Genomic DNA, 24,181 nt, shown 5'->3' on the forward strand with positions numbered 1-24,181 from the left:
GGCTCACTTCTTGGGGGGTCTGTCTGCCTTCTTGGGCAGCAGAACGGCCTGGATGTTGGGCAGCACGCCGCCCTGAGCGATGGTGACGCCACCCAGCAGCTTGTTGAGCTCCTCGTCGTTGCGGACCGCCAGCTGCAGATGTCGGGGGATGATCCTGGTCTTCTTGTTGTCGCGGGCAGCGTTTCCAGCGAGCTCCAGGATCTCAGCTGTCAGGTACTCCAGCACCGCGGCCAGGTAGACGGGGGCGCCGGCACCGACGCGCTCCGCGTAGTTGCCTTTACGCAGCAGCCTGTGGACGCGGCCGACGGGGAACTGCAGCCCAGCTCGAGACGAGCGGGTCCTCGCCTTTGCTCGGGATTTTGCGGATTTGCCTCGGCCGCTCATGGTCAATATCTGTGAGAACAAGAGGAAAAGTTTTCACTCTGAAGAGAGACGCCCGGGTTTATATCGACAAAGCGCGCGCCCCGCCCTCACTTTTGGGCGGACATTTTGAAAAGTCTCCACCGCCAACAGGCAGCGGAGGCTCGGGCGGTGGCTCCGCTCTTCTGGGCGGTGCTGAGCGGCTCCACCAACCAGGAGCCGGAGTTCTGCTGCGGCGTCACGGGGACGCAGCCCCTCGACGGTTTAAGAGCGGCGCGTCTCCGCCGGTGCTATCACTTCCCTCTGTTCAGAGAAACAATGGCCCGAACCAAGCAGACCGCTCGCAAGTCCACCGGAGGCAAAGCCCCGAGGAAGCAGCTCGCCACCAAGGCTGCGCGTAAGAGCGCCCCGGCCACCGGCGGCGTCAAGAAGCCTCACCGTTACAGGCCCGGTACCGTCGCTCTGAGGGAGATCCGACGCTACCAGAAGTCCACCGAGCTGCTGATCCGTAAGCTGCCCTTCCAGCGCCTGGTGAGAGAAATCGCTCAGGACTTCAAGACCGACCTGCGCTTCCAGAGCTCCGCCGTCATGGCTCTGCAGGAGTCCAGCGAGGCCTACCTGGTCGGCCTCTTCGAGGACACCAACCTCTGCGCCATCCACGCCAAGAGGGTCACCATCATGCCCAAAGACATCCAGCTGGCCCGCCGCATCCGCGGGGAGAGAGCTTAACCTCACCCCCCTTTACCAACAACCCCAACGGCTCTTTTCAGAGCCCCCTAACCTCCACAAGAGCCTCGCTCCTTCCCTGCTGATTCGCTCATAGCGGAACAAAATTCTCACGTCATTCACCTCAGCCTGCTCACATCTCCTCATTCCAATAAAACCGCTGACGAAATCTTCTCAAATTCATTCCAAACACACTCAACAACTACAAAAGAATCTTTGTCTCCACGTCCGTCACTCGACTGCGACACGCCACGTCCAACACTAGAGCTCACTCTCGTGGAGGCAAGGCACACTTTACTCAACACAATAGTGCCACACGTTCAGGAAACAGTGACGTCACATCTTCACTGGAGACTTTGCTGTTCAAACTTTTCCTTCTTGAAGCCAAATCACAACATTTCATTCCTCCACGTTGTCCTGAGTGAAGGAAGGGAACTGTTTGAGATCGAGTCCAACTCAGGACGGAAGGAAAAACTCCCTGAAAACAGGAAGTCATTTGATGAAGATGCTGTCATCATCATCACCATCATCATGGCTGTGACTTGTGTTTATGCAACCAGCAACAACAGAAGTCAATACTTCAGTGTAGGAAAGTTGATTTGGGTGCTATCACAATTTTTATAAAGTCTAAAATTTATTTCGACGGATATACAAGATTTGCCGTAATTGTATCCAAACTGGGGGGTTTTACTGGAACTGCACTGTGCTTTTTCAGCAGATGTCGCTGTAGAGCACTGACAGTATTGACTGGCACAACGAACCGACGCAGCTTCACTATCGTGACGTCAGACATCCAACTGAAGGCTTTCCGTGTGTGACCCAACATTAACTGGTTTACCTGATAAGAAATTTCACTTTCTTCCAACTTCTATGAAAAAAAAAAAAGGATTTTTTTGTGTGTGTGAAGACGATGGACACTGCAGTCTAATTTCACATTTTTTTTCACTCCTACATTTTGTTATCATTTGTAAATATGTGGATCTAAACAGTGAAGGGTTGTGTATTTCTGACTGGGGACGAGCCCCAAACTTCCTCCCTTCAATCTACATCCTCAGACCATAGCAATGTTGTGTTATACAGTGAGAAATCCTCTGATTAAACTCCATGTCAACGCAAGTCGGGAGTGGATTTGCCACAAGGCGACAATGGCTGAAGGAATCTCTGGCTCATGTCCTTCGGCTATGGCGGAATTTGGTATGTTGGTTTGTGTAGCAGTCATTTAATTTTACACTCTGCTCTTCAACTTCAAACACTAGAGAACGTGAATATTTACATTTTCTATATTGCAGACATTCATTTAGTCTCGATATAATTGCCCTGAACTCATAATCGTGGTTTGTACAGAGTTAAATAACAATAATTTCATAATTTTCTGTTTTTTACGTTTATTAATGATTGGCTATTATCTTCGCGCCACTAAGCAGTTAAATTCATTATTCATTCATTATTATTCTTATCATCGTCTTTATTATTAATATTTGTAGTACTTTACTTCTACCACGGTGTTTCCCACTTTTTCCCCCACTTTTTCAATAAAGGTACAATTTTAATATCCGGGTATTTCGGGCGATCATGTGACGGTGTTGCCATGACAGCGCCTATTGTTTTACTTTAGCTGAGAGCTTCCCTCACGGTCCATGCCGAGTTCCGAGTCCCTTTCCTCAATTCCACAGTGTTAAATTTTGGATCTTGGATATTTCACCATGGTGAGTGAGTGAGTTCTTTTGTTGTCTCTTGTTCTGACGACGCTGTGGACTCCGGTTAGCCTGTGTTTGCGATAGCTTAGCATCCTCCGCATGCAAGCTTTGGATGACCACGGCAGTAGTCGGTGTTAAGTTGTTCTAAATGTTCATTTTCTGTCCAGCCACCCAAGACTAAAACTAAGGCAAAGAAGACTTTGGGTAAAAGTAAGAAAGCCGGGAAGGAGACGTCGTCTGCAGTGGTGGATGGACTTTCTACGGAGGAGATGTCCAAGGATCAGGTCAGAGCTGCTGTGCTAACAAAGCTAACTCCACCCTCAGACTGTGGCAGTGTGAAGTGGTTGACTGTGCTTGTGCCGTGGCTACTGTGCCCTGTTGCCCTAATTTAAGTGTTGTAATATTCCGTAATAAACGCCACTTGACTCATTTATGTACATATATCCCTGATTCTGCTCCATCTACTGCATATACAGTACATACAAACAGTGAGATGATGCTTCTCAGTCACTTTGTTTCCTTGGGGCATTACCATTAGCGCCCGTTCCATCCACATTATCAGCAGGCTTTATTGTTGTGGCAAAGCTACTCCCTTTCCATCCTTCCTGTGCAGTCTTAGTAACATTCCTCGCACCGGTTTTCACAAACGAGGAACCCTGAATATCACCAAAAACGATCTGTGAACCGTGCCTGGCGTTTGCACTTCACCGATAGATCATGTGCAGCAGCGGTCCTCCATCTCTCTCTCTACTTGAACGTCAGTTTTGACATGACCGTTGTCATGGTGGTCAGTGTGTCCAGCTGGGTCATGCATTCAAGTTCTTCCATTATGTTACTGCAACCTCACAAGAACCAAGAGTAGGCCTGTAATGCCTTCACATCCTCAGACTCAACTGGAGGCCAAGCCAGATCCGTTTCAGTAGAAGCAGCTGTGATCTGAAATTCATTTCCAAAACGTCCAAGCAGAAGCTCCTCTGCCAGCGCATGGCCACGTTCAGGTACCACATGCTGACAAGTGCGTACGAGCTCTCTTGGCTGCCTCCTCGTGAACTGCTCCAGAAAATACGAGCCGTCAGCTTTGCTGGCTCTGTCCTCAACCCCATGCACAAATGCTCCTATGAAAGCTCCGTATTCAAGAGGATTCCCACCAAACACTGGGATGTCTCTCGCTGGTGGAGACATTGAGCGCTGCTGTAATCTCATTTTGTCTCTGCATTCCGTTGTGGATGCCTCCAATGCTTCCTCCTCAGGTTGCCGTTGCCTCGGTTGTGTGAAATCCACTGATGGTTGCACATGAGGAAGAGAGAGTGCGCATTGTGCCATGTCATGGTAGCATATAGACATGAGCCTCCTGAGTTGGTTTCATTTAAGCAGTTTCTTTGTCTCCTTAGGACGTGCAGCACTTGAAAATGGAATATTTTGCGTTACTGTTGACTGGTTTTTTGTGCCTTAACAAGCTTCCCCAGAGAGGTTCATACTCCTTTGCCATGGGGTTGAGAGATCTGGAAGTTGAATGCTGTTGGCCTTTCCTTTCCAGATAGGAATTCATGCCATCAGATACTTTGGATACACTCTTGCTGCTGCCAGTTTAGCAGTTGTTGCAGCTATTTGAGCTTGTAGCTTGAGCTGCTCCCTTCTTCTCCCTCATTTCCCACTCCTCTGCTGCCCCTTCAGAGCTCCTGCACAGGCAACGAGCGCTGCCCCCTCAGCTTCTGCTTCAATGTGACGGTGCTGTTGAACTACTTTTCCTGCTGCCAGCGCTGCGTCCGCTGGAATGTTCACTGGCAACATTTGACACACTGTCTTCAGGGTGAATGTCATCGATGACCTCACTTTCATTGTTTTCAACTTGTGACGACCCATTTATCACCATTTTTTTTGGTTGAGTGTGTCAACCACAATCATTAATTAAGTCATTATCATCGTTTTTGCTTTGAACCATGTTTGTTGTCTCTCAAGTTCGTCACCATTCAGTAAACCCATGAATCAGAGAAGATAAACCTGTATTCCTCCCTCAGTGGGGAAATTGGCAAATTAATTATGCAATGATTTAACTTCATCCCACAAATAAACAAACCTTGTAAAAGTGCACTTTGCCTCAGGATCACAATCATTTTCTGTCGTCAACTCTCCTACAATTTTCTTTAGATTACTTGCTTTGTTCAACTGAACCTTTCAATTTTTTTCACAAAGCTGGTTAACTTGACATCACGCTTTGAAAACAGTGTCAGACAGCATGAGCAGCAGCCTCAGTGGACCAGTCCAGCAAAGTATCGCAGTTTCACGTTTGCCGTAGCAACGGGTCCAGACGAACCCGGAGACGCGAGCCAAGTCACATTCAGTTTGTTCTGTTCAGCTACCAAGCTTGGATCCACGCTCAAAAATGTGTGCGCACAGAGTCGAACGGCCATTACTTACTGTGGAGCGCTACTCGTACCTCATGAGGAAGAGTCAGTCATCATCTGTGTGTCCCCCGGTCCAATGAATCCACGTCCGCCGCCGCACTGGATCCCTGCTCGGCTCCGCGGTCTGCGTCCATCGCCTCGGCAGCACTCGTCCCGCACCGCGGCTCCAGCATTCAGAAGTGGTTCGTTCACGCTCAGGCAGTGCGTGACGATGGTTTCAAAGTTCATGGAAGCAAGTTTTTGACCAATTTTGCCCTCTTGCTTCATAATTTACTGCTTGCATGCTCCTTGAGTTTCTCTACGTCCAGATACATGATACTTGCCAATTCCTGCAGTTAGGTAGCTTGTACTTGTACATATACACTGCTGCTCGACCTCCACGCCTTCCACGCGGTCAAAAACTGCCTCTGGCTTTCACACACCTGGCCTGATTATCCCACCTGTATAAATGCATTTGCACAGCCCACAATACAAGACTGCCACCCACTGGCCACAAGGTGAATTGACCACACACAACAAACAAATAAATGACTGTCACCACCTTCCTCAACCCCCCAGTCAAAAAAGTTGCATTCAGTTTTTCAGCTGTGTCCAGCCAAGCTGTCTCTCTAACTGGCTGGACGTGTGTGTCCTGCAGCTGGAGGAGCACATCATCCGTCTGAGGGAGGAGCTGGACAGGGAGCGTGAGGAGAGGAGCTTCTTCCAGCTGGAGAGAGACAAGATCCAGGCCTTCTGGGAAATCTGCAAGAGGAACCTGGAGGAGACGAAGGCCGAGCTGAGGAACCGATGCAGGGAGAGAGAGGAGGCTGAAGAGCGCCACTGCTTGGAGATCTCTGTGAGACACACACACACACACACACACACACACGCTCTCTCACACACACACGCGCTCTCTCACACCACAAACTGTTTGTCACAACATCCCAGAACCCATTGTGACACAATCAAAAAATTCTTCTACCATCCAAATGTTTAGAAACTATTACTTGACAAAAAAAAAAAACAGCAAATCCTGATATTGAAGACTCTGAACCAGCCAATTTTGGAAAGTTTTGCTGAAATAATCAATGAAAATAAAAGGACAAACAAGCTTACGACATTATTAAGTTTTGTTTATTGCAAACGGCATAAAATACATCAGTGATTAGCATACTTGTGAATTTTGAGCAGTTTTGAGTGTTAAAAACAGCAGTTGGTAGCAGGTTTGGTTCATCCAAACATTTTACTCTCGACAGTTTTAAATAATATGTACAATAAAGTGGTTTATTATTTATTTTACAAAAAAAAAAAAATCACAATTTAGAGATTTTTGTCCCTGATGGACACTTATGTCATTTACACAGTTTTAATGATTATTCGTTTGAATCGATTTATGTTAGGAGGAGGTTTTCAGTCGGGGCGAGAGGTTAAAGTTGAACACTGGTTTGGATTTCTAGGTGTACAAGCAGAAGCTGCGGCACGTCCTGTCTGAACACCACACCGCCGTCTCTGAGCTGAAGACCAACGGCTTCGTTGCCACCTCCCTGATCCAGAAGCAGCAGACAGAAGCGGAGATGGGGCTTCGGCGACAAACGCACCACCTGCAGTCAGACGTGCGAGAGAAAGGGTTTCACAACCAAAACTGCATCAAGGAGCTGAAGTTGGTGAGTCGATTTCCGTTAGTCAGCTGTTGTGTTTTAACGAGGACTCGGCACAAACATGTCGGCTTGTGATTCTCAACAGAAACACCAGGTGGAGTTAATGGAACTGACGAACAAGTACGACAGAAGGATCCGAGGTGAATAAACCTAATATACATCTCTGAGCCACAAAGCTGTTTTCAGAAACTGTAAAACATTTTCTCCTGTCACGCTTCAAACAGAACTGGAGGTGAAATTTCATAAGAAAATGGAGTCAATGAGGGAGGCAGAAAAGAAAAAGACACAAGCTGAGATCAGCATGATTGAAGACCGAATGAAACGACGCACAGAGACGCTTATTGAGGAGCACAGCAGAGCTTTCAGAGGTGCTGAGGAGTACTATTCTACTACTCAGAGCAAACTGCTGGCGGACCAGAAGGTGCTGAAGGTACGAGACTCGCCACAGATCCATGACAGTGAAGGAAAATCCACCTGCGGGACCGCTGAGAGGTCACAGGTCAACGTTCAACCAATGAAAACACGTGTCAATCAGTCCACGTCTCTTTAATATGTAAGAATGTACTAACGTTAATATTTACTGATCATCAACCTCAGAGCCACGCCCCAGAACCCCCCCCCCCACACACACACACACACACAGACACACACACACAATCAGTAATTGTGCTAAGCTAACTAGCATAGGACTGAGCTCTCACATGAACCACAGAGGAGAGAAGAGTCCCTGTTTACTTGTCTGGCTCCAGGGAGGACAAGAAGACTCTTTCCCTTTAAGTTATCATGCTAGTTTTGAATGATGATACTTTTGAGTTTGACCTCCTATTTTTCCTTGTTCTTTGCTGTTGTAGGAAGAACTTGGAGAGGTGAAGAAGCAGCAGGCGCGAACAGACCGAGAGCTGTCAGCTGCTCAGCAGCAGAACCAACGTCTGCGAGAGTCTCTGCGGGACGCTGAGCTGAAGCTGCCAGAGCTTCGCAAACAGCTGGAGGAACACGAGCGCAACAAGGCCAAGCGAGCAGTGCGGTTCACTTCCTCTACATCGTGACTGCAAAGATGTCAGACATGAAGACTGTTGGCCAGTGTTGACAATCGTCTAGATGACACCTGATAACCCGAGATACACACGAATGTAATTCACAGTGTGTAACATGTATTTCCTTGCGAGGTTTCACATGTTGCAAGCGTCCTCGTGACAACTTTTAATGGGTGTCCTTCATCTTTATGATGCTCAGTGAATTTTGACCCTAACAGTGAGATACTTGACTTACATTTGCAAGAAATGACGTGTGTGTGTCTTGGGTTTCAGGTTGAGGCCTCTTAGATTTTTTTTGCACCATGAATTAACGATGACTTTGTTGTTATTGTTGACATCCGCCTGCCAAGGATGGCCTGGTGGCTGAATCCGGCAGATTTATATCAGATTGTAAATGTGCATTGATGTGCGCTGCCTCTTCAAACTGAATAGTTTCTGTCTGACAGGCGAGCGCAGCAAGGGTGAAGCTTTTGGAGCAGCAGCTGAGAGATCAGACATTCGAGCACGAGATGCTGCTGCAGGCGTTTGAAAAGGTAAACTCGCCGGTGTGGCTGCTAGAGCAGGACGCCACCTGCCGGGTGTTGACATCATTGTTCCTTTGAGCGGCAGGTAGAGCGGGAGCGTGACGAGCTGTTGAAGAAGCAGACGGAGGCCATTCTGGATGTGCAGCAGCGATGTGGGCTGAAGGAGCTTCTGCTGGAGAGGAAGCTGGCGACTCTGACTGAAACACTGGAGAAGAAGGAGGCTCAGCTCTGCGCCACGCTCTCTACCTGCAACGTAGACCAGACGGCAGGCGGCGCCGCGGCGATGCAGCTCGAGGTAGGATTGTTCATTCACCCTCTGTGTCCAAACGTGAGATCACGTCAGCGTTCACCAGCTGTCTTGTGGTCCCAGTGTCTCTCAGAGCAACACGTCTGATTGACAGATTGACATGAAACTCACGGACCACATCCCTTTTGGGAAGACTGAACCCTCCTGCACGACTTGGGACATGAAATTCATGTATTCCCTGATGTGAGCTGAATCTGGTGTTGTAAGCCACGCCCTTTTCTGCTTTCATAAGGCTTTATGCAAAAGCATTAAAACTGTGACTCCAAGAGGCTTTGAGAGACTCCTGTGTCTGAGTGGCAGACTCTCAAGTGCCACGTGGAAAACCTACTCCTCCTCCTCAGTTGTCCGTTCAATTGAGACAAAACTCTGCATAAAAAGATTTGTACGCATTGGAGATGAAGAGTTATTGAAACATTTTGAATCCCCAAGAACTAAACTCCCGGACTCTGCTTTCTTTGTGCTTTTTTCCTGTCCACTCATAGGAAATACTGGAGTCTAAAAACGTCACCATCAGGACTTTACGGGATGAGTTGGCCCGCGACTGTCAGGTCAACTGACTCACCCTCCATGTTACAGTTTTGTTCCTCCTCTCAACTTTTGTGGTGGTGAAATTAATCTGCCATCTACAGGATTATGACGACCTGCTGCAGACCTGCAAAGACAGGTTGAATGTGTTGGGTGTCCCGCCGCGCGACTTCCCCTTCAGTCCTGCCGAGGTCATCTTGAGTGGACAGAGACCTGCTGGACCTGCCTCCACACACTGAACTCCTCCCCCTCCAGGTACCTGCTTCCCAGTCACCTGGTTCCACCTGGACAGGTCTGGATAGATCAGGAGTGAAGCTAGAGAACTTCAGGATCAACTAAGTGGCTCATGTTGCTTTCATTTCCTGGAAATATTTGAGAGAATTCCAGCTAAAACCTGGTCTGCAATGTTTGACGGAGGTTTTTCAAGCTGCCAGTGGCACAAACAAACTGATGCAATGCTGAAGAGAGAACGTTTGTACCACTCAGTAGAACCACACTGACACTTTAGGATGTTACCAGCATAAACGAGGACATTTATTCATGACGTTTTTGTTTTTACGATAACAGTTTGACAGAATCTGCTTGCAGCTCAGTAACTGAAGCGTTAAGGAACATTTAGGGAAAGTCCCTCCTCGCCATCATCCTCAGAGCCAGAAAACAGGCAGCAGACTCCAGAATGCAAGTAGTAACAACAAGCAAAGCACAAGGAAGAGGACAAATGATCAGTCGACAACTTTAAAAGGAGGACTGACGCTTTTTCCGTTGTTGTTTCCCCCAAGACTTTTATTACATGCTAAGCTAAATGCTAAATTAGCGGTGTCCGTTTTTGAACGTTTTGCATGGAGGATAAAACTTCCTTTATCGAAATGATTTAATACAGTCTTCAATTATCAAATAAATGTGCAGGTTACCATAAAAATAAATACGCAAAGGTTGTTTACTTTTACTGTTACTTCAGTTCTAATTCTGAGATCAGGGTCGGAATTACGTTTGTTTTAAAAAAAACAAAACAATACAGCAGAAAAATAATACAATCTGAGAGGATTATTGGTTGTAAAAATGTCTCATTGTTCAGATAATGAAATGGTTTATTGTTCTATTTCTTGGTATACATATTTCTAATCAAACTGTTCATTTTATTGATTATTGAGCTTTTTATCGCCACATTTAATCCTGGACTCTTCATGCCACTGTGGTTGGTGAGGGATGTTGGGCGAGTGAATACACACACTCGTCGTTCTGCTGTCGTTCAGTTCTGGGCTTGTTCACGGTGGCGTACATGTTATCACCCGTTGGCGTGGCGGTGCTCAGTGTTTCCGTCGCGCTCGTCCTGTAGTACGGACTTCCCACATCGCATTTCCTCCTCTGCTGCTGACCGCCGTCCTTGATCTCCTCATAAACCGGCTCCCTAAGGCTTGGGTCCATGTCAGAGTTTCTCTCTGGTCTCTTTTTTGAGCAGAATCTCAGAGTTATGACGGCCAAAGTCACCAGAACAACGCCAGTGACGACGCCGACCACCACTTTCCAAATGTCAGACAGCGGCTGGTTGCTCAGGCCTCCTTCAGAGCCGAATCCATCGTTGGTCCCGGCGGTGTCTTTACTTGTGCCTGCCGGCAGAGCACCGTGAACCACCGTGTGGGGTTCAGCGTTCACCTCCAGATACACTTGTTTTTCATTGCAGAAATACATCCCAGCATCGGCGCTCCGAACATTCACTATGACCAGAGAGTTACTCGCCGTAGAACCGAAGCGATTCATTTTGTTGCGTTCCTGACCATTGAGAATGACGACAAGAGTCACCTTTTGACCGTTTAGGTAACGGCTCCATGACACATTCACCGTCGTGTGAGGGCAGGGCAGCGTAACTGTGGCGCCAGTCTGCGCCGACACCTTATGATTCCCTGCAAAGTAAAATGGCAGCGATCAGGGAGGGAATCAGTTTCTGTCCTGTAGGTGACTGGATTCTTTGCTTCATAGTAAACTGATACTCGACCCCTCAAAGGGCCGCTGGGTTTCCTGAGAAATTAAGAGGAAAATCTGTTGTTGGTCACTTCGAGTTTTGTCCAGCTTCTCCTCAGCAGAAATGGTCGGTGAACGTGTCTCCCTGGCGTGTACGTGCACGGCCGATTACTCACCGGGAAACGAGCTTCACTAGGGGGCGCACGTCGTTAGAACGAAATCCAGAGATGTCAAGAACATTAAAAATAGCAATTTCCACTCATGGAGGAGGGTTGGATTAAAAGTGTTGGTTCACGTGAATTTACTTGACTTCATGTTATGTATCAAACCACATGCTTTTCATTCTAGTGGAGTAAATAAGCTTGAGTTCTGCATGGATGCATGTTAGGATCGAATGTGCACACAGGGTGCGTGCTCATCAAACTGCCTCTAAGGTGTGGACATGTATGGACAGAAATGTGTGTGAACCCTGGGTACAAATGAATTAAACGGGAATTTCACATGAAATCACCAAGCAGGTTTTAATGGGAATCTCCAGGTCCTAAATGAAAGTAAAACTTTAGGGTCCTGTGCCAATCTTGAATGTGTCCACTTGGGACACATGAACAATTTAAAAAAAAAAAGAGACTTCCTCATTCTCATAACCTACATTGCTCCATATTTGTTTTAGTGAGAGGAAAAGAAAAAAGAAAAAAAAGATCATAAACTGAAAGAAATATTAAAACTAGATTTGTGAACGTGTCGACCTTTACTCTTGGTTTAATAGAGAGGAAGTGAACACTGAAAAACTGCGACCGAAATGAAATTTTGCCAAAACTAAAACCAAACCTCGCTAAATGAGACAAAATAAAAAAAAGATTTCACCAACTGGATTTTCTCACCAGCGTCGCTGCGATGGAGAAATCCAACAAGGAGAAAACAGAGCAACATCTCTGCAGCCCACCGCTCTCAGGTCTCTCTCTCTGGTCTTGTGTTTTTTCTGAGGGGAACTTGTGATGACTAAGATGATCATGGTGGCCAGAAGTGGAACATGCCCACAGTGATGCTGCGTCAAAGGCGGGACTGTTGCTAAAGTTGGAAGTTGAACTGGCAAAACCGTTTCCTCTTTGAGAGTGTGAGAGAGAGAGACAGACAGACAGACAGACAACTTTATTAATCCCTTTTGGACGTTCCGCCAGGGAAATTGCAGAGAGAGAGAGAGAAATATCTCTTGGCTTTAAATTGTTTTTTTCATAACAAATGTTAAACACAAGCCTTGTCCTATCGGTCCTAACCTGCCAAAAGAAATGAGATTCTTTCACAACTCTGTTGTCACTGCTCAACTTTATTCCAGAGAACAACTTTACAACTCGTGGTCTACACTGAACCTGGTGACAAAACACACTTCTTCTTTTTTTTAAATAAAATCTAATATTTACACTTTCCGGCCTGTCAGTCGTTGACTGGCTCAGTCGGTTTCATGTCTTCTCTGTGCTGGTTGGCTGGCTGATCTTGGATAAATCTCCAAACGACACGGTGGCCGAGCCTCGCTGCGCTGGTTTGGCCTGACGAAGAAAACAAAAACCACGGAGGGGTTAATTAAGAAGACTTAATCGTTTAAAAAAAGTTGGAATTTTGATCTTGAATCTGAAAAACAAAACAAAACACAGACACTCCAGAACTTTAAAGTGTTTGTCTTTAAAAATATAAAAGTGTGTTGCCAAGGAGAGTCTACGGGAGCCTTCTGAGGTTGTCAGGGACATTGAAGGTCATCAGGGTGAAAACAGAAGAAGCTCGACGCTCAGTTGTGACCGTGTCGTAGTTCCGTCACAGGCTAACGTTAGCTTTGCACTGCTAACTGCTGCAAACATGGGTGATGATGATTTTAACGAACAAAACCTGGAAGTCTCAACTTCTGTTCACCACAGAGCCGATCATCTGATGCAAGCATGTGAAACCCAACAGAACAATCCTACGCTTAATTTCCCGTTGGACTACAAAACTACATCAGCGCCGAGGCGCTTTACGGGACAGTGGCGCTCCATCCCACCTGGGACTCGTGAGGTTTCCACCCTATCATGTAGAGGATCTCAAAGGTGGCAGGGATGGACCCGTCCTCGTTACCGTACATCTCTGAAACAGCGACAAACAGAAACCAGATTTAATCAAGGAGCGAATTTCAGCTGTGATGTCATTTTTATTTGCGTGATCACGAACGAAAAGACACGTGTGGGCAGCGACACGGGTAGAAAACCAAACCGCGACATTGCAGAAACTGATACCAACGCAGGGGTGAGGAACACTTCTTTGCCTCCTTGGTTGCGTCAGGGGAACTCGTTCCCCTAAGAGTTGGGCGGGGCTTATTCACCCCAGGTGCGAAGGGGAGGAGGGTCCTGTTTGGCTTCACCCTCCAAGGTGACTGATGGTGGCTATAGCTCATCTTTCACTTCCTCAAAGCATCGCCTCATGCAAACCCTCCACTCCTGTGATGGTTTGGTAGCCACAAACCAGGAAAGACTGACTAAAGTGTTCAGGAGGACCGAGGACAAACCCCCCCCCCCCCCCCCCCCAAGAATCAGATTAAAAAAAGAAAAAACCCATCAGTGGGAGGAATGAGAGCAAAGAAAGCAGAAGTAACAACTGGTTTCTCAACACTGAAATGTTTTCAGTGGCACCCCCCCCCAAAACACTTCCTACTGTAGATGAGCATCTAGTAAATATAATAATAGTAGTAATAGTAATATAAATATTAGGGCATTTTTGAAGAGGCTCCGCAGCTTCCCGTTTACAACTGTTGTTTTTGGAGGGGAAATGACGCTTTGGACTGTGTTTGCTTCTTTTTGGGAACCATTTTAAAATCCAGCGTACCTTTGTAAATAGCCGCTGCTGCTAATATGGTGTCTCGGTGCAACATTGACCTCCGATTCCAAGCACAGTTACTCTCGCCCATGCCTGCAAAAGAAGTGTTGGACAGGATGTGGAATAAATCGGTCTGGTAGTCACACTACCACGGAGAAACTGGACTTGTGCAAATAAACCCAGTGAGCAAAGTAAAATAACAGCCCTGGTGGCAAGAATTAGCAGTTGTGCTAACGCCTGTAGCCGCAGCCGACTGCCAATAAGCTGAGAAATGTTTTATCTTTTTAAGTTAAATAATGAAGCTACGTCCCTGACGGGACGAACACCTCTTCTGTTTTGTTCTTTTCGCTCAGTGCTTCTCGTCATTCCCGTCGCGTTGCCAGCGTTTTTATACCTTGTAAATCCGTCATGACCTCAGTGATTCCTGGATAATGAACCTGAACTTCATCAGTGTCCTGAAAAAGAGAGAGAGAGACACCTGATTGGACCCGTTGGGTTTGGAGCCACGCCACCGGCAGGTCCGAGAGCTTCTCCACAATACCCTCGTCACAGCCAGCATGTATGACCCGCTCCACCAAATCAGAGTGACGTTGTATCGTGACGAAGCTCCTGATGTGCAGACCGTGTTAATAACAGCGTATTTAGCAAAGGTCGTTTTTGGCTTTGACTTAAACTGGACGGTCCGAGTTCACGACTCCGAATTCTGTCGTGACAACCTGACATCTGACTGTGGGCATGTTGTTTTGAGTCTGAGCTGACCCGGTGACCCCTCCCCGTTCTCACCACTGTCAGCATGTTGAAGCCGGCCTGGCCCAGCAGGTTGCCCAGGTCGGTGACAGCGGTGTAGGGGGAGATATGAGGGGAGAATCCTCCCTCCCTCTCTGTCTCTGCCAGCTGGAGAGAACACCGCAGCTCGTACAGCGTCTCCCCGCCCACCATCGCCCCGATGAACACGCCGTCGGGCTTCAGCACCTGAAGGATCTGAGGCACAGTGGGGTTTAACCTGACCTTGACTGACCAGAGCGGGTGGAAATCAGCTGAAAAGAAAAAGAACTGGCAAGTAAATCGTGAGTGTAAAGAACTGGCTGGAGGGAACAGGGACCTCTAGTGGAAGCTCATCAGAATGCAGCTCACAAACGCCAAAAATAATCTGAAGAAGAGCAAATTCTCTGACTTCGTTGTTGTTGGAATATTAACCTCACGATGCTGCAGCGTGGTCGTCTCACCTGTTTGAGGGCTCCGGGCAGGTCGTTGATCCAGTGAAGACTGAGAGGAGAGAGAAGCATCGAGAGAAATCAGTTCACCGTCAGAGGAATGTTGGGTTTTCAGGGTCTGATCTTCCTTTTGTTTTTTTTTAGCTCAAACGTGTGTCTGTCCGATGTCTTTCTGACTTTAAACTGACGTGGCGCCCCGTTTTTTACGGCTGCTGGTCACTGGTTAATCGTGCTGACACGGCACTCATTGGTTTTCTAATTAGGGTCTTCATAATCTATGTTTGCTCGACACACTCGGTCTTTTTCTTTGTTTAAACTATTTTTGTAGGACTTGAAAACCAGGCTCAGACTCGTGGATCTCCCCCGCCATCCACGCTGCTATCACATCTAACCGAGGGTTGCTGCTGAAAGCCCAGGCTGATCTGAACAAAACTTAAAAACTCGCAGCAACTTCAACATGAGAACTCGTCGGCGACCCCGGTGAGAACAGCAGCAGGGGTGTGACCCGGATCGACGCCCCGTTTGTTATACCTCGTATCTCCACGCGTAGCAGCCAAACCGAGGGAGACGCTTGGGTCCCCGGAGGACTGAGAGCCTCATAATCACCTCAAGCTGCTCACCACCAGGTCGAAGGTGTTGTCAGGGAAAGGTAGAAACTCCTCGTCGGCGAGAACGTCATGCGTCGGGATCTCAGTCGGTTTCCTCTGTTTCTGGAGATTAAACACAAAAAAAAAGTAGTAAGGAAGCGTCAAATCCCAACCACACGTCCGATAAAGTGCGGTTTCCTCACCAGCGTCGCCTCGGACACGTCGGTGAGGAACAGGCGCTCCACCACCTCCTGAAGAAAGCAGCGGATGAACAAAGTTGACGTGCGTGATCATGTGGTTCTGGTACTCTTGGGTTTTTAGGAGCACGTTTTATTTCTTGCTTAATTGATTGTATAATTTTACAGTTGAGCCCGTCGATTGCTGCTGCTGATTGCTGCTGATATGATCTGCTTAAACGCATACAAAACATTTACATTTTTGTACATTTTTAAGAAGAAAAAAACCTCGCAAACATCGTTTTTTTTCATTTCCTAAACATTTAAAGGAGATTAATTGTGTTCATTGCTGCCGTTACGTCCATGAAAATTGAGGGAATTGTGGAGAATCCCCGCCTGTGCTGATGACACGATAATCCGGTAACGCGATGCTCAAGTCTGATGGCGGGATTGTTGGTGTGCATGTGAACACGCTCATCGTGACCTTGCTCAGATGCTCTGCGATGTGACCTCGTCCGCCGCCGACGTCCAGCGCCAGAGGAAACGTCCTGGGAGACAGGGAAGAGGGGACAGCGTCAGACCTCGGCCCCGCCCACGTTTACGCGCAGCCCATCCTACGTCTATAGTCTTGGGTTCAACTTTTGATGTTAAGATTGACATTTGTACGTACAAGGCATGTCGTGTATCCATTTTAAATAAATTCATGCATTAAAAAAAATAAACATTCAATATATTTAAGGATGAAGAAGCGCGTGAGTCGACCGTCACGACGGAAGGTCGGAAGGTCTCCTCCGTGTTGCTGCCACACCGACGGGTCATTCTCAGACTCTCTCGACTGCAGCGGAGCCCCGACTCACCTGGCAATGTCATAGACCCGGTCAGCCACGCGACTGCCAACCTGAAACCACGCAGAGGAGAACACGTCACATCCGGGGTGAGCGGCGCACCGACGCGAATCATCAGCTCAGGGTATAATCTGAGTCCTGGAGGGCTTAGCATTTTAGGGAACTTTGTACTTTCACAACCCAACATTTCAAAAGAAACACCGTATTTTTACTCCACGGCCTACAAAACATGATGATGATGATGATGATGATGGTGATGATGACGATGGTGATGATGCTAAACCACTGGAACACGCGTCAGGCTAACGTGACCTCTAGGGGTCAACAGCAGATTCTCTACTTTTACCAAAGAAGAATTTTGAACGGATACTTCTACTCATGCCCAAGTACTGCACAGCGAATACTATTTCGCTCTTTTGCGTGACCTGGTGACGTCATTCGCCGGCGTAGAGGTGAGGTGAGAGGGAGACGACTGGGACGTGGCCCGGGGGGGGTCTCACCTCGTCCCTCAGGTAGTCGTACTGCCGGCTGTCCTGCAGGGACGCTGCCCAGTTCTTCTGCCTCTTCTTCATGCTCCTGTCGAACACATTCATGGAGCCTCTCCCCAACGATGAGAGTCCTCGGCGGGCTTCCCACCTTAGCCCAGCTCGGTGTCTGCATTCGGGGGACAGGTTCCAGCTCCGGGGTGCTGCAGGGGGAGGGCCGGCAGTCTGCAGTACCCGCAGACAAACTCTGCTGCTCATAGCGGCGGTGAGACGTCCAGTCAGAGGACAGATCAACTAATCAAGTAACATTGGAGCGTTGTACAACATCTGAGCTGACTACTTCCGGTCCTCCACATTGAATGACCTCGAGGGAAAGAAGGCTGGAAGACCCGGTACTGGATCCCCTGGACTCAGTAAAACCCTGGAACTGGATCACACGGCTGGATCCCTTAAAATAGTAAAAGTACTATTTATCTTTAAAAAAAAAAAAAATCTACAGAGCCTTAGAGCGGCCATGAAGACGACTAAATATTTCAAGGCCATGAAACATAATTTGTTTAGTCAATGTGGGGAGTCTATATTTTTGAACACGTTCTTTCTTGTGTCAGAATAACAGAATTTGAGCCACCGAGTTCAAAAGACAGGGAAAGAAAGCAACTGCAATTACATTTTCATGTGTTTGAATAATAATAAGTTAATTTATCTTGAAATCATGAGATGACAAAGCTTGTTAATGTATATATGTATGTGTATGTATATTTATACACACACATATACACATATTTTTATATAGATATTTATATATGTTATATATACCTTTTCAGTTATATATGTATACATTCTAACTTGAATGAATTAAACTGAAATTTTTTGAAAATATTCATATTTCATATTGTTAAGAATATTTAATCCAAATTTGTTCATTCTAATTGAAATGAAGTGACATTTAGCTCGTTTTTGTTCGAGCAGCACTCAGCAGTTTCATGTGTAGCATCGGGGTTTGATGGCGCAGGTTCGCTGCAGGAGCGGGTTCATATTTTTGGCGCGCGTTTTGTTCTGTTTGGATCTTCCCGCTGGCCGTAGCAAGAGGGGGGCGTGACGGGGTCACGAACGATTTGCATGCTGGGAAAACACGTGTGGCTAGAGGAGCGGACTGCGGTATCGGTGAGGTTTTGTCGTTATTAGCGCGGTCGAAACGTGTCAAAAACGACTGTTGGTAAACGTTACAACGCACGCGCGACTGTTGAGGTTCGTGCGCTGCCCGGTTCTCCCGCCGGAGCTGCGTGGGTCCCGGTTTCAGACGTGTTGTTTACATGTCTCCGCGGTGCTGGGCTCACGGAAACCGACCCGCAGGGAACAGAATCTAGTTTAGGAGGGACTTGTGTTAAACCTTTAACTTGTTGTCGTCGGGGAGTCTCAGCGAGCCTTTGTTCGTCCCGAGTCTTGTTCCTGCTGCAAGATGGTGGACCGCTAACTTGTTTAAAGACAGGAGAGCAAATAATCTAGATTAACGTCAGTTTAAGATCATACTAGGAACCCTGGCGCTCGAGATTAGAGTTTAGTCCTGGACGTGTTGTTAAGGCCCAGGTACCGGTTTAACCTGTGTTACTTGAGCATGTTGGGTTTATTAACCGTGAGTGTAACGGAGACCTGATGCTTCAGAGTAGCCCGGCCCAAAGCGTCCTTCTAAGATCAGGTGACCAGCAGCATGGCGGTGTTTTACGGCCTGATTATGTTCTTTTGTTTTGTTTTAAACCCCTATTCACTTAAATTGTTCAGATCAGGATTCGACAGCACAGAACCAGAACACTTCCAGTCTCAGCATGGTGTCCCTCACAGCAGATTCTGCATTTCTCAGCAGTCGTCTCTTTATGGTTGTCAGCTGATTAAAAAAGAAAAAAACATGTTTCTGTCCACTGATGACTGCTGCTGGATTGTTGATAATTCAAAAGTTACAGCCGTTGGTGTTGCGTTTATGTAGGAAAACATCCTGGAATGTGTTCAGTACAAATGATCTTCCTTGTCTTTCCGGCAGGTGCCATGTCGTCCAAAAAGAACCAGGGAGGCGATGAGCGCTTCCAGCGGGTGAAGAAGGACCCTCGCTTCTGGGAAATGCCTGAGAGGGAACACAAAATCAAGATCGACAAGCGTTTCCAGGCTATGTTTCATGACGAGCGCTTCAAGGTGAAATACACTGTTGACAAACGAGGCCGTCCCATCAACCACACCTCCACCGAGGACCTGAAGCGCTTCTACAAACTCTCCGACTCAGAAGGTGAAGACGAGGAGGACGTCGGGAGCAAGCAGGTGGCAGCTGAGGACCAGAGGAAGAAGAAGAAGGTGAAGGAGAAGGCGAACGCTGTTGACGAGGCGGAGAAAGGAAAGTCTGGTAAAGCCAAAGGAGAGCGAGGAGTCCGAGTGGTGGAAGAAGGTGAGCAGGTTTGTGTTTCTGCAACCTAAAAAAGTGCTTGAACTACGATTTTTAACTGTGAAAATCTTAACAAATCCTGTGGACACTTGTGACTCAAACACTTGGTTTTCTTTTTTCCTCAGATGATGATGACGATGATGACGACGATGATGATGATGATGATGATGAGGAGGAGGAGGAGGAGGAGGAGGAGGAGGATGCTGGCCTGGGCGACCGTGTCTCACTAGACGAGGATGAGAGCGATGTGGCGAGCGGCTCAGATGAGGAGGAGGAGTCTGGTCTGGACTCGGGAGACGACAGTGACAGCGGCCCGGATCTGGCCAGGGGGAAGGGGAACGTTGAGACCAGCTCAGATGAAGATGACGATGACGATGTCAATGCCATCCTGCAGCGAGAGGAGGAGGAGATAGAACACGACTGGGGCGAGCTGTGCAAAGATGCTCCGCGGAATGACGAGGTGAGGCGGTGTCACTAACAACCTTTTATTGTTTGAATCCAACCTGTTTGTGTATGTTGCTATGGTAACCATGCAGGCACATGAAACTGATTTCCGGCGTGGAAGCAGGAGAAATGGAGCTGCACCTTCTCGGGGAACACTGGGATGTTCTGTGCTGCAGTCGTGGCAGCTGCCACTCGCACCTGCGTCTGTTTTTGGAACCACGCTGAGGATGACGTTTCACGCTGTCTGTTTCAGGTTTCTAATCGACTCGCTGTTTGCAACATGGACTGGGACCGGTTGAAAGCCAAAGACCTGCTGGCTCTGTTGAACTCCTTCACACCCAAAGGAGGCGCTGTCCTGTCTGTCAAGGTGAATCTGCTGCGATTAAAATCTAGAATCTGAACTGGAAACGAGAGATGGTTCCATTTTAGATCTGACAGCAGGCTGAATAACAGCATGGCTCATAATGAAGCTCCAACGCTAACGGGCCTGCTCGTTACTGTCAAAGTCAAGCCATCTGATTCAGCACCTCTGCAGGAGCGTCACTTTGACTGGTGCCACTGGTGGAGGAATCACACAGTTACACTGACAACTGCACCCTAACACGTGATTTTGAGGTTGCGTGCTGTAGTCAGAGGCGGAACATGTAACACTCAAGGTCCAACATGTAAAAGGTCAAACAGGGAGTGAAGGTGATCTGCATGAACACGCAAGATCTAGAAGGGGGTGATTGTTGTCTTTGAGTACGAGATAAGAGCAGTGCATGCTGGTCATTGTTGTCCAGATCTACCCGTCAGCGTTTGGGAAGGAAAGGTTGAGGATGGAGGAAGGACAGGGGCCGCTGGAGCTGAGAGGTCTGCCCGACGACTCCGAGGACGACACGGAGGAGGAGAGGTGACCTGAGCTCATATTCCTGATCCTGAATCAGTTATTTACAAAATTCACTTCCAGCACCATGATTGTACCTTCAAAATAAAAGTAGCGCAGCAGAAAGCGGAGCTTGACTTCCTGGTTCAGCTGCTCCACCAGTTGTGATGTTGATGTTGGTGTGTGGGTCTCCTCAGGGTTTACAGGGAGAAGATGCGAGACTACCAGTTCAAGCGTCTGAAGTACTTCTATGCCGTGGTGGAGTGTGATTCATGCGCCACGGCAGCAAAGATCTACGAGGAGTGTGACGGCTACGAGTACGAGAGCAGCTGCTCCATGCTGGATCTGCGGTACGAGGAGTGATCCCATCACTGCTGTAAAAAAGCAATCCATCTCCCAAAAAGTGTATCGTGCCCTTCGAGAACTCACAAGTAGGTGGTAACTGATGGCTAACAACAGCAAAACTGTTCAACTGCTCACGGGGCTGCTAACCAACTGACTGGCACCTCTGTGGTTCCATGCGACCTTGAATGAGCTGGATGGGTCTGACTGGCACCTTCTGACACTCATCCATGTTGGTTCACAGCAGAGACTCAGAAGTGTTCAGTATCAACACCTTTGGACAGTGTTGTTGTTGTCAGCTCAGTCTCCGTTAGCTCGAGCTAAATACACGTGGCTGGCTCTTACTGCTACCTGGCGTCACAAAGACACGATGCACAAAGGGAAAAACTTCTGAGTTGTTACTCAGGTTGGCAATAACACCTCTGTTGAACAGGTTTATTCCTGGCGATGTCATGTTTGATGAGGATCCCAAAGACGAAGCAACAGATGTGAACCTGGCGACCTACACGCCGAAACAGTTCACCTCATCTGCCGCCGCCACCTCCAAGGTAAGAGGAAGTGATTTGTGGGCTCAGGAGGGCGGTTCAGCTCTAACATACAATCACGCTTTCAGACGTCTCCCACAACGACAGACGGGAGACAGAGGACGCTGTCATTGATGCTTCTGGTTGACCCAATCAGGTGCAGCTGACGTGGGATGAGACAGACCACGACCGTGTGACCGCCCTGAGCAGGAAGTTCAACAAGAACGAGCTACTGGACATGGACTTCAACGCCTACCTGGCATCCTCTAGTGAAGACGAGGAGGAGGAGGAGGAGAATGAAGATGGAGAGGAGGACAATGACACGTCAGAAGGTGAGAGTGCAGCCGCTGGCATTTTCCTCTCACAAATGGATTTCCACTGAAGTGGCTCGTCGCAGGCTCACTCTTCTTGTTGTTCCTGAAGCTAAACAGACAGAAGGAATGAAGAAGAAACCCCAGGAGGAGAAAAAGAAGAAGAAGAAAAGTGAGGACCAGATCTCCAAGTACAGAGAGCTGCTGAGGGGAATCCAGGACAAAGAGAAGAAGCTTCAGGAGGACAAGGACATGGAGATGGAGGTCACCTGGGTGCCAGGTAGCTTAGCATTGATTTATCTGTTAAGTTTCTCATTTATTTGAATGGTTAAAGGTCACACGTTCACTGGCTATGTGTTTGTGGAAAATTAACAGTAAGCTGCTCTGTAAAGCCGGTTGTCAGCTGTAAATGGCTGAGTTAATTTTGAAGGGTTGAAGGAGACGACGGAGCAGCTGGTGAAGAAGAAGCTGGAAGGGAAGGAGCAGCTGACGCCATGGGAGGAGTTCCTGCAGAAGAAGAAGGAGAGGAAGAAGCAGAAGAATGATCATAGGAAGGTGAGCGGTGAACCCCGATTGCACATTGTATTTTAATGATAGCAGCAATTTGTGACAGCGACATCTCCAGGTCAGTGAGTCCTCAAGGTTTCAGTCGAATTTCATCAGGTCTCCTCTGACCATTTCCAAGACTTCAGGTCAGTAAGACCTGGACAGATGGAGAGGCTGGAAACAGTCGAGAGTCTTTAACAGTCATTCAGCTCTAACATGAACCCACCAAACCACCGTGACTCAGCAGACTCCTAAGCTTTCTACGTGGTTTCATATCAGGGGGAAGGTGAGGAAGAGCTGAGCGACGATGAGCTTCCTCCAGGCGTCGACCTCAATGACCCTTTCTTCGCCGAGGAGCTCGCGTCTACAGGTAAATTGGTGCTGGAGTCCCTGGCAGCGCCGTGACTCATCGCGTCTGTCAAGCTTCTTGTGTTCGTCCTTCTGTAAAGTTCTTCATCCAACTAGAAACATCATCACAACATTTTCATGGTCCATAAACATCACATCGATTTTACCATCTGAATTGTTGAACTCGGTGTTTGTACTTCATCGGTCGTGTTACCGGGAGAAGTAGTTGAACAGTGTGGTGTTGGCTGATGTGCCTCCAGACCTGAAGAAGAAACCGAAGAAGAAGAAGAAGCAGCAGCAGCAGCTGGAGGAAGAGGAGCGGACAACTGAGGAAGATGAGGAGCTGGAGAAGCGAAAGGTCAGAGGTGGATCCCAGCCGCCTCAGCTGCTATCAGGCTGCATTCAGGAAACATAAGCTAAACGCTGCTGCTTCCCTGCTAGCAAGACACCACAAGATAAACAGTGGTGAGATCACACATTTCATTTAGTGTGTGTGTGTGTGTGTGTGTGTAGGCTGAGATGGCTCTGCTGATGGAGGACGACGACGACAAACACAAACACTTCAATTACGACAAGATTGTGGAGCAGCAGAACCTGAGCAAGAAGAAAAAGAAGCAGCTGCTGAAGAAAGGCGAGGCGCCGCTGGATGACGACTTCCAGGTGAAACCGAGTTCAAACCAAACGCCGTTTCTTAGTTGGTGGTGTTAGCTTGGGTCGATGGTTTGTTTTGTTTTTTTTGGTTTTGCACTGATATTTTATCTGCTGGCAGCCATCACTTTCATCACCAGTGAAAAGAATGAAGTTTTACATTTTTGAATGTAAAATAAGATCAGCGCAGCGCAGCCTCACCAGTTTTGTGCTCCATCTTTTGTCAGTGCCAAAAAAATTGGCTGCCCTGATCTCCAAATATCAGCCATGGAAAACCAATCAGCCAACTTCTGAAAAGGAAACCTTCAGGAAAGATTGATAGAAATGTAAACAAAACCCAAACTGAATATGGCTGAAGTCGGTCCTCTCGCCTGAGGGGGTTTGGCCTCGTTCCTGGGTGATCCAC

The 24,181-nt window shown here is 47.8% G+C and overlaps 5 protein-coding genes across 14 annotated transcripts in view; 3 read left to right on the forward strand and 2 right to left on the reverse strand.

Annotated features, from left to right (window-relative positions):
- On the reverse strand, positions 1 to 5,619 carry LOC147257890 (histone H2A-like). The gene is made up of 2 exons (XM_086212119.1): positions 5,221 to 5,619; positions 1 to 393 (listed from the first exon to the last, which is right to left on the reverse strand). Exon 2 carries the CDS (start codon positions 382 to 384, stop codon positions 4 to 6), a length of 381 nt encoding a protein of 126 aa, XP_086068245.1. The 5' UTR covers positions 385 to 393; positions 5,221 to 5,619; the 3' UTR covers positions 1 to 3.
- Positions 672 to 2,185, forward strand: LOC147257891 (histone H3-like). The gene has a single exon (XM_086212118.1). The coding sequence runs from the start codon at positions 679 to 681 to the stop codon at positions 1,087 to 1,089; it is 411 nt and encodes a 136-aa protein (XP_086068244.1). The 5' UTR covers positions 672 to 678; the 3' UTR covers positions 1,090 to 2,185.
- On the forward strand, positions 2,178 to 10,314 carry LOC147257892 (dynein regulatory complex subunit 4-like). Of its 3 annotated transcripts, XM_086212107.1 has the most exons (12): positions 2,178 to 2,280; positions 2,702 to 2,792; positions 2,951 to 3,067; positions 5,826 to 6,023; positions 6,625 to 6,831; positions 6,911 to 6,965; positions 7,050 to 7,255; positions 7,677 to 7,844; positions 8,306 to 8,392; positions 8,469 to 8,678; positions 9,173 to 9,238; positions 9,320 to 10,314. In XM_086212107.1, exons 2-12 carry the CDS (start codon positions 2,790 to 2,792, stop codon positions 9,452 to 9,454), a joined length of 1,452 nt encoding a protein of 483 aa, XP_086068233.1. In that variant the 5' UTR covers positions 2,178 to 2,280; positions 2,702 to 2,789; the 3' UTR covers positions 9,455 to 10,314. The 3 variants fall into 3 exon arrangements, with proteins under 3 accessions (XP_086068233.1, XP_086068232.1, XP_086068234.1); XM_086212106.1 differs by lacking the exon at positions 2,178 to 2,280 and having other exon boundaries at positions 2,434 to 2,792; XM_086212108.1 differs by lacking the exon at positions 2,178 to 2,280 and having other exon boundaries at positions 2,777 to 2,800.
- ndufaf5 (NADH:ubiquinone oxidoreductase complex assembly factor 5) lies at positions 6,439 to 17,709 on the reverse strand. 5 transcript variants are annotated; one of them, XR_015117643.1, is made up of 13 exons: positions 17,335 to 17,709; positions 16,847 to 16,887; positions 16,474 to 16,537; positions 16,017 to 16,064; positions 15,847 to 15,936; positions 15,239 to 15,278; positions 14,796 to 15,049; positions 14,407 to 14,467; positions 14,022 to 14,105; positions 13,204 to 13,286; positions 12,593 to 12,718; positions 12,056 to 12,278; positions 6,439 to 6,768 (listed from the first exon to the last, which is right to left on the reverse strand). XR_015117643.1 is itself a non-coding variant. In XM_086212111.1 (12 exons), the coding sequence occupies exons 1-11, from the start codon at positions 17,575 to 17,577 to the stop codon at positions 12,632 to 12,634; spliced, it is 1,095 nt and encodes a 364-aa protein (XP_086068237.1). In that variant the 5' UTR covers positions 17,578 to 17,709; the 3' UTR covers positions 9,737 to 12,278; positions 12,593 to 12,631. The 5 variants fall into 5 exon arrangements, 3 of the variants coding, with proteins under 3 accessions (XP_086068237.1, XP_086068236.1, XP_086068238.1); XR_015117642.1 differs by lacking the exon at positions 6,439 to 6,768 and adding an exon at positions 9,737 to 11,116; XM_086212111.1 differs by lacking the exon at positions 6,439 to 6,768 and having other exon boundaries at positions 9,737 to 12,278.
- esf1 (ESF1 nucleolar pre-rRNA processing protein) overlaps positions 17,381 to 24,181 on the forward strand; it is an 8,933-nt gene continuing 2,132 nt past the window's right edge. The window contains exons 1-13 of one of the 4 annotated variants that reach the window (XM_086212103.1): positions 17,381 to 17,776; positions 19,355 to 19,750; positions 19,873 to 20,207; positions 20,445 to 20,558; positions 20,974 to 21,083; positions 21,254 to 21,406; positions 21,832 to 21,946; positions 22,080 to 22,254; positions 22,346 to 22,513; positions 22,664 to 22,788; positions 23,059 to 23,149; positions 23,388 to 23,485; positions 23,641 to 23,787. In XM_086212103.1, the coding sequence (XP_086068229.1) occupies positions 19,360 to 19,750; positions 19,873 to 20,207; positions 20,445 to 20,558; positions 20,974 to 21,083; positions 21,254 to 21,406; positions 21,832 to 21,946; positions 22,080 to 22,254; positions 22,346 to 22,513; positions 22,664 to 22,788; positions 23,059 to 23,149; positions 23,388 to 23,485; positions 23,641 to 23,787 (2,022 nt within the window). In that variant the 5' untranslated portion in view covers positions 17,381 to 17,776; positions 19,355 to 19,359. Of the gene's footprint in view, positions 17,777 to 18,359; positions 18,484 to 18,575; positions 19,016 to 19,354; positions 19,751 to 19,872; positions 20,208 to 20,444; positions 20,559 to 20,973; positions 21,084 to 21,253; positions 21,407 to 21,831; positions 21,947 to 22,079; positions 22,255 to 22,345; positions 22,514 to 22,663; positions 22,789 to 23,058; positions 23,150 to 23,387; positions 23,486 to 23,640; positions 23,788 to 24,181 lie in introns of those variants that run through there. The other 3 variants (XM_086212105.1, XM_086212104.1, XM_086212102.1) reach the window with 3 other exon arrangements.

The sequence above is a fragment of the Aulostomus chinensis genome, chromosome 8 (genome assembly GCF_037954235.1).
Source record: "Aulostomus chinensis isolate RoL2024-O1b breed Wild chromosome 8, RoL_Achi_v1.0, whole genome shotgun sequence".
Taxonomy (NCBI): Eukaryota; Metazoa; Chordata; class Actinopteri; order Syngnathiformes; family Aulostomidae; genus Aulostomus; species Aulostomus chinensis.